Genomic DNA, 9,580 nt, shown 5'->3' with positions numbered 1-9,580 from the left:
ATTTTTGTTTTTTATGTCCGCTATCATAGTGGTGCACTGCCAGGGCATTTGAACAGGCTCTGTGCAGGCAACAAACACTTTTTCTTGAACACCCGGAACTGAACGGGGTGACAGGAAAACTGGGCGAGGCATTTTGGAGGGGCTCTGCACGTGCCATAATTGTGGCGCGACATTTGTATCAACGTCGCAGAAATTTGCTCTTTAGAAAAAGCTCTTTTAGAAGCAACAGTGTTGCAAAGGATACACCGTAATGCACTCGCACAAACTGCAGGCGGCTCGGGGACGAAGTGCTGACCAGGCTGCTAGGAAGCTGCGTGGGAACAGAGCTGCTTGAGGGCAGCGAGCTGATCTGGCTGCTGCGAAGCGGCGGGCGATCAGCGCTGCACGATCTGAGCAGTGAGCTGAAAACGGCGAGAGCTGCAGGCTGCTCGAGGCGGCGGCTGCTAGAGAGCGGCGAGCAGAAGAAAGCGGCGAGCAGGGAGGAGAGCTGATCAAACTACTGCAGAGCGGCGAGTTAATTAGCGGCGAATCCAGCTGCTTGCAGGTGAAGGCGGCTTCAAGTCTCGTAGATCAAGCGAAGAGATGATATCTGAGATGATATCCATTTGCTCGCGCGTTCTGCGCCGTGCAGTTCACACTGCGTGATTGTATAAAAGCTTCAGAATCTGAGAAAAAGGAATTTTCCCCATAGCGTCTTGTCTTATTAATAATCAATATTAATTAATAAGACGAACGACGCAGTACTCGTGTAGTATCACAAGGGAACCTGGCTTCTCTCGAGACTCTCCTGCTTCAGAGCGGTCATGGTTAATGATATGCTAAATCCCACTGGCACGTTGTCTTGATTAGTTACAAGGTAGTCTTTGAGAAACACCAGCGATTTACCGCGGGTTTGAGACTGTCTTTTTTTCCTTGCAGTTTTAAACATAAAATACTCAGCAATGGTGTTGACTTATGAATTTGCACATGGTTTGTCTTAAAGCATATTAAAAACACCACATAGACATATAAACAACATTAAAAACTTGATTTTCACCACAGGGGGTCTCTTTTTTTTTTTTTGCCTTGTGGGGTACTCTCTGCGTTGATCATAAAGCACGATGGGAAACGACTCAGCTAATTAGTGGTTTAAAGTAACAACCGTGATGTATTGCTCTCTTTTTTATGTTTGGTTTTTAAACTCTGATACTACTTTTGGTCTCGTAGCGGTCTTATCCACTGCTATAAGAGAGAACTGACCGTCTTGACTGCACTTATTTCTCTCCTCCCTCACTGCAGTCGCCTGTTCTCGCCTAAATTTCAGGCGAGGCCATCTCAAACGAGCCTAATGTCACGCTGACCAAAGGAAGATTAACTAGTGACGTAGTCAGAACGTAGGCTACCATGTTTGCTGAGTATGAGGTCTCTGCGGAACAAAAGTGGGAGTTTCTGTATTTGTGGGTGTTTTCAAACTGGTGGGTGTTTATATATCATGCAATGAAAATGATCACCTTCACCCGACCCCACCCCCTAAACTCTACCCACACTCTGACGTGGGCAAATCAGGTAACGCTCTCAAAAACGCCCCTCTGTTTATGGCCTCGCCCATCAATCATTAATGTCCTGCAGAGACCTGTACTTGTGTTTGCTGGGTAATCACATGCACGCGATCGCCATCCTCCTCATTATAATCTCCGTGGTCCTTTCTGATTGTCAAGATATTGAGAGGGCCAGTGGGGAGAGTAGTCATCTCCTGAGGAAACGCTGCACAGATACAACACTGATATAAAACGTAACGTTGTGGTCATGTGAAAGAGATTGAAGAAAGGGAATGTTTGTTTTTGTGCGCCAAATTAAGTCAATTGGAGTTGTGATGGATTAACTTGTCAGGAGACGTACGTCTCAGGTTGTTTCACGTCAAGGACTTTTTCTCGATTTTCTCTATGCGAATAACTAGCGAAGGGTAAAAATACGCGTTTTTGCTGTCTTTTTAATCTGCAACCAATATCATCGTGAAGAGGCAATTGCCATAGGTTTATTAAATCCTTTGTAATTTTATCCCCAGACATTTGGCTGTCAATGTTATGATTAAATTGATAAACAGTTTTAAAATTGTTTATTAACCATACGTTTATTACAAATGATGGACACGAGATGCGTTGTTTGTTTGCTCATTCTCCTGTCTGGACACCTCGTCTTGATAAGTGCTCAAGGGAAGGATTTTTATCAGAGCCAATTTTCCACTGGACCCGTGTCTCCAACTTTCAAATCTGCACTTGGAAAAGGCAATGTGGTCAATGATTCCATGCCTCGACGACCAAGAGTTTTGCCGCCTATGTGCACAGGTCCCACGGAAATCAGGGATACTTTCAAGTATATTAACACCGTGGTTTCATGCCTTGTATTTGTAGTTGGTATAATCGGAAACTTCACGCTGCTCAGAATCATTTATAAAAATAAATGCATGCGTAACGGTCCTAATATCCTCATTGCAAGTCTGGCGCTCGGGGACCTGTTGCATATCATGATAGACATACCCATCAACGTGTATAAGGTAAGCAAAGTTTGCAGAACAGCTTTTTTATTATTTAGTCTTTAATTAAAAAATGCCTTTAGTTTTCTCGTTTATAACCCTTTCTCCTTTTTATGACCTTAAAATAATAACTGAACAGACGTTAACATAAGTGCACATGACATTTCATTCAGTTCACTTGGTTGCAATAAAAGGTAGCTCACAGTTTTGAAACCTGAAAAAGGTCAATGACATTTTATGAGCATTCCAATATTCAACCAAGCATGTAGATAAATTCACACATGCTTCTAATTTAACTTGGGGAAATTTTGAGATGTAATCCTTGAGACATGGGTCCACAATGTAAAAAAGTTGACCTAACTTAAAAAAAAAAAAAAAATAACCATACTAATTATGTCCAATTCAAATTGCAGTTTCTAATAACAGTCTATTTAATTTAATAAGTCATTGTCAATGCAACTAAATGTTGTTTTACATTTAGCAATAAACTACAATTTACTGTGCTTTTACCTTTATAAAGATATATTCAATGCATGAAATGAGCTTTGCATTATTTGCCTTTAAAAGAGGGACATATATTAAATGTGAAAGTTGAAATGAAATCCATATACATCTCAACACACAAAAATCTTAACATCCTGTTGATCAACAAATGTGATCAAGAATCATGCAGCATTAAAAAGGGGGGATATAAGATTAATATAAAGATTAAATCGGATTACATATTGAACAATTAAAAAAAAAAATACTTTGCTGAAAGCCTGTATAATGCATTATAAAGGTGATCATAATGTATGCTATAATATCTATAATATCTATAATATCTTTTAATAAATAATTGTAACCAAAGTTAAAATGCATTATATTTGCACATTCCTTGTTACATCTGAAATTGATTGTCGTGTTTTAATGCATTATGCTTTCTAAAAGTATGTTCAGGTAATAGATAAGTAATGTATTATAAATGCTACAATTATTCATGAGACCATACAATGCATTATAAGGTGCATTACAATGCATAATTAATTAAATACTTTTCTAAGCGGTCCTATTCAATCCACTCCGAGCGGGATTCGAACTGGTGTCTCTGGCATGGGAGGCGTGCACGCTAACAAAGAATGCAGTCTGTAGTGGACTGAGGTTTCATACACAGCTCTTACTAGCTTGCTTCCATTATACTTTTTAATGCATCATATATAAAAGCTTTAAAGGGTTAGTTCACCCAAAAATGAAAATTCTGTCATTAATTACTCACCCTCATGTCGTTCCACACCCTTAAGACCTTTGTTCATCTTCAGAACACAAATTAAGATATTTTTGATGAAATCTGAGAGCTGTCTGACTCCTCCATAGGCAGCAAATTTAACCATTAGTTTCAAGGTACTAAAAGACATCGTTACTAGTCCACGTGACTGCAGTGGTTCAAACTTAATTTTATGAAGTGACGAGTTTTTTTGTGCGAAAAAAAACAAAACAAAAATAACGACTTTATTCAACAATATCTTCTCTTGTGTCATTCTCCTACGCTGTTTACATTCAGGGCCTCCAGGTTCTACATCAGAAAGCTGGCTCAGTATTGGCCAACTCTGTTCACGTGAGCAGCACGATGCATGCATGTGATGCTGATGCAGGAGCCGGCCAATAATGAATCGGCATTCTGACGTAGAACCTGGAAGCGCTGAATGTAAACAACGTAGGAGAATGACAGGGTAGAGAAGAAATGTTCTGTTGGCTCTTACTGACACAAAAGTAAATGTCTTTCAGCTTCTGGCGGAAGATTGGCCATTTGGTGTTGGACTTTGCAAACTGGTTCCTTTTATACAAAAGGCATCAGTTGGCATCACAGTTCTGAGTTTGTGTGCACTGAGCATAGACAGGTATCTGTATTTTGTTGTATTTGTTTGCTTTTAGCTCTTAGTTAATATCTAGTAACACCAATTAATCTTGCATCTGGCACTGACCATTGTCCCAAGATTTCGAGCAGTGGCATCGTGGAACCGCATCAAAGGCATCGGCGTCCCCAAATGGACAGCTATTGAAATCATTCTGATATGGATGCTGTCCATAATACTTGCAGTGCCAGAGGCCATCGCTTTTGATATGATCACAATGGACTACAAAGGAGAGCTGCTTAGGATTTGCCTGCTCCACCCTATGCAGAAAAACAAGTTCATGCAGGTCAGTTTGCATATGTACTTTAAAGAGGCCCCATGTTGTTGTGTTTGTGCCTGTCATGCAATAGTTGGATCAACAAGTCTGGACATGGTACATAATAATTGGACAAACCTGAATACTCTGATAACAATTACTTGTCAATGGTAATTTGGTATCTTTGTTAAATTCCAGTTTTATAAGTCAGCCAAAGATTGGTGGCTTTTCAGTTTCTACTTCTGCATGCCGCTGACGTGTACTGCCATCTTCTATACTCTTATGACGTGTGAAATGCTTCGAAAGAAGAATGGAGTCCAAATTGCACTTAATGATCACCTAAAACAGGTCAGAGCACTCTGTCATCTATGACTTTTGAAAATGCACTGTATATTCTTTTGAGAGAGAATATATATATAAAATATAAAATAAAGACAACATTTTATACTGCCAATAGGACGTAAAAATCTTATTCACTTTAATAACTTGTCCCAAAGTTTAATAATACTCTGGGGATTGTTTACTTGTCATTATGTGTTAATGCACTATGATTGTCACTAAATAAAAATAAATAGGCAAAAGACATGATTGTGCCCTACAGAGGCGTGAGGTGGCTAAAACCGTGTTCTGTCTGGTGCTAGTCTTTGCACTGTGCTGGCTTCCACTGCACCTCAGCCGTATTCTTAAGCTTACCATTTATGATGAAAGAGACCCTAACCGCTGTGAGCTTTTGAGGTAAGATCACATCAACTATCTTCAAAGGCTTCTCTTGTTAAAACACTTCAATGTTTTTCTAAACAGTTAAATTTGGCTTTTGGAGGACAACAGTTCTGGCATGTAATCTAGAAACAAATAATTTCTTTCTCTTTGGTAAATCATAGTCTTAATAATTTTTAAACTGTTTGTTTATTTGTTTGTTTGTGTGTTTGTTTACCTGTAGTTTCTTCCTGGTTCTTGATTATATCGGGATCAACATGGCATCAGTGAACTCATGCATAAACCCAATCGCTTTGTACATGGTTAGCAAACGCTTCAAGAGCTGCTTCAGAGTAAGAACAGACTGACAGATAATGATATACTGCTATGATGTAAAAATATTAAAAATAAATATAGTAAAAACTAGGGATGTAACGATGCACCGCTAGTCGGTTGAAAATCTATGAAAATATGTTAGGATTCAAGTAGGTTGAGATGTTAAACAAATCGCCATACACATGGGGTGCTGTTTTTTCTTTGCAAAAGTTGCAGCATTTGTTAACATTTAATGCACTGTGAACTAACATGAACAAACAATTAACATTTGTATTTTTATTATCTAAGATTAAGCAAAGATAAATAAATACTGCAGCAAATATATAGCTCATTGTTAGTTCATGTTAATGTATTTAACTAATGTTAACAAATGACACCTTACTGTAAGATGTCACCAGATTTTTTAATAACGTAGATTATTTTAGCATATTTTTTCTAAATGTGTTCAAAAGTAATTCTTGAAAGTGTAAAGATAAAAATTATAGCAAATATTAAAATCTTGCCTTTATAACGATGTGAAACCTCTGTCACTGGTTTACTTATATTTTACTTATATCTGCAGCTTCTTGATCAGACAGACATTGCAGGAGCTGAGCCGAAACAAACCTCCTCCTGAGAAAACAGCACTGGAAGTTCTAATTGGAGGGATTTTTTGGGATTAGTTTTGTTATTTGACCCAAGATTTTTAAATTTTACAAAGAAATATGCAGCATTTTGTCTTAGAAATAATAAAAGAACACTTTTTCATTTATAATTGGTCTTAAATTTCATTTTGTTAAAAATGCGTGAGAAAATCGTATTGTGAAACCAGTATTGTGAATCGTATTGCATCGTGAGTTGATTGAATCATTACATCCCTATTATTGCCAAATTTAGGGAAAATAAAAACTCCTATGTCAATGTACTAAATAATGTCTAGATAGATGGCTACCATTTATATGATCTTGTCAGTGAAAACAAAAATCTATCATTTTTTGTCTTATCACTGAAATGAAAGTCTCTGAATATGATAATAATATGATAATATTTGAATATGATAATAAGAATGTTTAATACGCAGGGCCGCTTTCCACAGAACACATTTTTACATTCCTCTGTACTGCTTTTTGTTTTTCTGTATAATATGCATTAGATGGGCTTCTTGCTACATTTTAAAGATGTTCTGCATGAAAGCCACGTTTTTATGATGCCATGTCATTTTTAAGATGTCGTTATAAATGCTTAACTTTTAAAAGACATGTTTTGAGATTGTGCATTCATTCATTTATATTTTTAAATGCAAGGATGTGTTCTGTGTAAATGGTTTTCAAAGATTTCAATATTTTGTTTGTTCATCTGTATATTTTAAGCAATTATTCAGCTAATCTTAATTTTCTTTCAAGTGTGAGCTATAGGCATACAGTATATTTACTTGATTTCTTGTGTCCTGCTGTAGTATGATACATATTCCTTTTCTTTCTCTGCTCCCTTCCAGTCATGTCTATGTTGCTGGTGCCTGCCTCCTGAAATGTTAGTAATGGATGACAAGCAGTCCTGCATGAAGCTGAAGGTGACAGAGCGAGGATCTGAACAAAGCAATAGCCGTGCCTCCAACAAATACACTTCAGCTTAGGCACTGATCTGCATACAGGTATCGGTGGCCTACCAATTGCATTTAACATTTAGCTAATACCATGAAACCTAACTCTGAGTCAGCTTGAGGGATACTCATAATAAGTGAATATGATGCTACAGCATGAAAGGTAAATCTAGCTTTGTGCTAGAAAAGGTACAAAAAAAGGTATGTATCTTTGAGTCCCAGTTTTTATATTTAATCCTGACTGGTATTGTTTTACATGTAGTGTTAGGAACTGCTTTAAGTTTGATTTAACATTGGCATCCTGCGGTGACCAAGAGAGCGCAACGCGCTGCAACTGAAGAAAACACATGCAAATAGAAAAAACACCAGCAGATTAATACATCTTCATCAGTTTGGCGACACGTGCCGCAAATACTCACAACACAACCAAATACAGAAATGTGCTGCAAATAGCACAGACCACACAGAAATGTTTTAAGGAAACACCAACAAGTGACAAACCTGGCTGGGACATGCTTATTGTTCAATATCTACTCATCAGTGATGTTGTTGATGACCTGATGAGTTTTTTGTTTATTTTAACATCCTGATCGTATGTGTGTTGTGAGTATTTGCGCATTAGTGCATTTTTGTATTTGGAAACATGAGTATTTGCAGCACGTGTTGTCAAACTAATGATGTTTTCTTAATTTGCTGGTGTTTTTTCCATTTGCATGTGTTTTCGTCAAAGTTTAAAAAAAAGTCAAATTCATCCGAATGATTTAACACTGATTCAGTATCTCAGCATTGACATTGTCACACTATCTGAACAACACTGTGCAAGTTTTTCCCAACCTTCATATATTCTTGCTTCATGGAAATATTACACCAAATTTGAATGTGACTTCACATGCTCTCTGTAGTTCCCTGTACATTTAATGATTTTCCAAATGTCATAAAGCAATTGATTGTAAGAACAATGGTAGATTTGTTTTTGGTGTACGTATTTAAAGAATTGCCCTAAAGCCTTTTTCATGGTATTTAATGAACTCTAATACAGAAGAGGGTAACACTTTAGAATACTGATCCTTCATTAATGAATAACTACACAGGAACAAATGAGTAATGCATTGTTAACACTCTAGCAACTACTATTAACTAAGAAAAAACTCTGATTAATGAGTTAGTAAGTAATAGTGCTCAGTTGAAGGTGGTAGTTCCCTATTAGCTAATCAGTAACTACTATTTTTTCATACCTCCCAGAGAACTACTAAGAACTACTATATACAGGTTCATAATTAATGTGAATAATGCATAATGTATAATTAATTCTAAAGTGAAGATTATGGTAACCCACTAGTAATGACTGAAGTATTACCAAATCCTTCAGAAGGAATTACTAATTATTTGGATCAGTATTCTAAAGTGAGAAACATGATAACTCTCTAGTAACTACTGGAGACATTGTAAACTTTTGAGGTTTTTGTAAAGTTATGGATAGTAATAACTTAAGAGTTACTACATAATTCTAAAGGAACTACTACTTATTTGAATCAGTATTCTAAAGTGAAGATCATGGTAACCCACTAGTAATTACTAGTGTGTGATGTGGTTTCACAGTTCAGTATGTATCTTTGTTTATATATGTTTTTGTAATATTATGTTATTGACATTATTATTAGCTTTGAAATGCTGGGGGGGATGGGGGTGTGTGATGTGGTTTCACAATTCAGTATGTATCTTTTAGAATGGTGTATTTGTCAGTGTTTGTCAAAGATTCACTTTAGATCTGAGTTTTCTTAGAGCCTTTTACACAGGTTGTATGATTAATCTCCAACATGACACAAGGCTTCAAACATTTTACTAATCACTTAATTGTATTATAATTCCTGCTGTCTCTGTTAACTTTTTTTGTAGTTCTTTTTTAAAAAAAATATATATTTATGTATTTCTTTGGTGTATTGTCCATCTTTTGTGTTTTACTGTTAAGACTTTTTTGTCTTAAATTTGTTGCAATGCAAAGTTTAAGACAATAAAGACAGAAAACTATATGTTTACACCATTTGCAGTTGATTGTGGTATCAATGTGCAATTAAGTCTGATTTGTTAAAATTAGTTATGGTAGTTTACAAATATTACCCACTGAAAGTGTTACCTTGATTATTTTGCCTAGGCAGATGAGCTCAGGGCTTATGTCACTTTTTAATTTAATGATAGCCTGCACCATTAGTACATTGAATTATTAACACCATGGAGACAAGACATCAGAAATATGAAGTCAACTATATCAAAAGAATTGATTCATTTCGAAATGTCCTTGTCTGCAGTGT

At 36.6% G+C, this 9,580-nt stretch overlaps 1 protein-coding gene across 1 annotated transcript; it reads left to right on the top strand.

The window, feature by feature from the left end:
* Positions 1-620: 620 nt before the first annotated feature.
* On the top strand, positions 621-9,307 carry ednrba (endothelin receptor Ba). Its single transcript, XM_051896927.1, has 7 exons — positions 621-2,533; positions 4,277-4,389; positions 4,486-4,690; positions 4,859-5,008; positions 5,262-5,395; positions 5,601-5,709; positions 7,167-9,307. Exons 1-7 carry the CDS (start codon positions 2,120-2,122, stop codon positions 7,302-7,304), a joined length of 1,263 nt encoding a protein of 420 aa, XP_051752887.1. The 5' UTR covers positions 621-2,119; the 3' UTR covers positions 7,305-9,307.
* Positions 9,308-9,580: the final 273 nt, after the last annotated feature.

Source organism: Ctenopharyngodon idella, chromosome 1 (genome assembly GCF_019924925.1).
Source record: "Ctenopharyngodon idella isolate HZGC_01 chromosome 1, HZGC01, whole genome shotgun sequence".
In the NCBI taxonomy this organism is placed as follows: Eukaryota; Metazoa; Chordata; class Actinopteri; order Cypriniformes; family Xenocyprididae; genus Ctenopharyngodon; species Ctenopharyngodon idella.
Note: the sequence above shows the minus strand (reverse complement) of the source record. Positions and strands in the feature narration are given on the sequence as shown.

What these genes read in the sequence shown, in the direction of transcription:
- ednrba (XM_051896927.1), top strand. Translation starts at nt 2,120, where the DNA reads ATGATGGACACGAGATGCGTTGTTTGTTTGCTCATTCTCCTGTCTGGA. An exon ending in TACCCATCAACGTGTATAAG is followed by an intron (nt 2,534 to 4,276) that starts GTAAGCAAAGTT and finishes AATGTCTTTCAG; the next exon opens with CTTCTGGCGGAAGATTGGCC. An exon ending in GCTTCAAGAGCTGCTTCAGA is followed by an intron (nt 5,710 to 7,166) that starts GTAAGAACAGAC and finishes GCTCCCTTCCAG; the next exon opens with TCATGTCTATGTTGCTGGTG.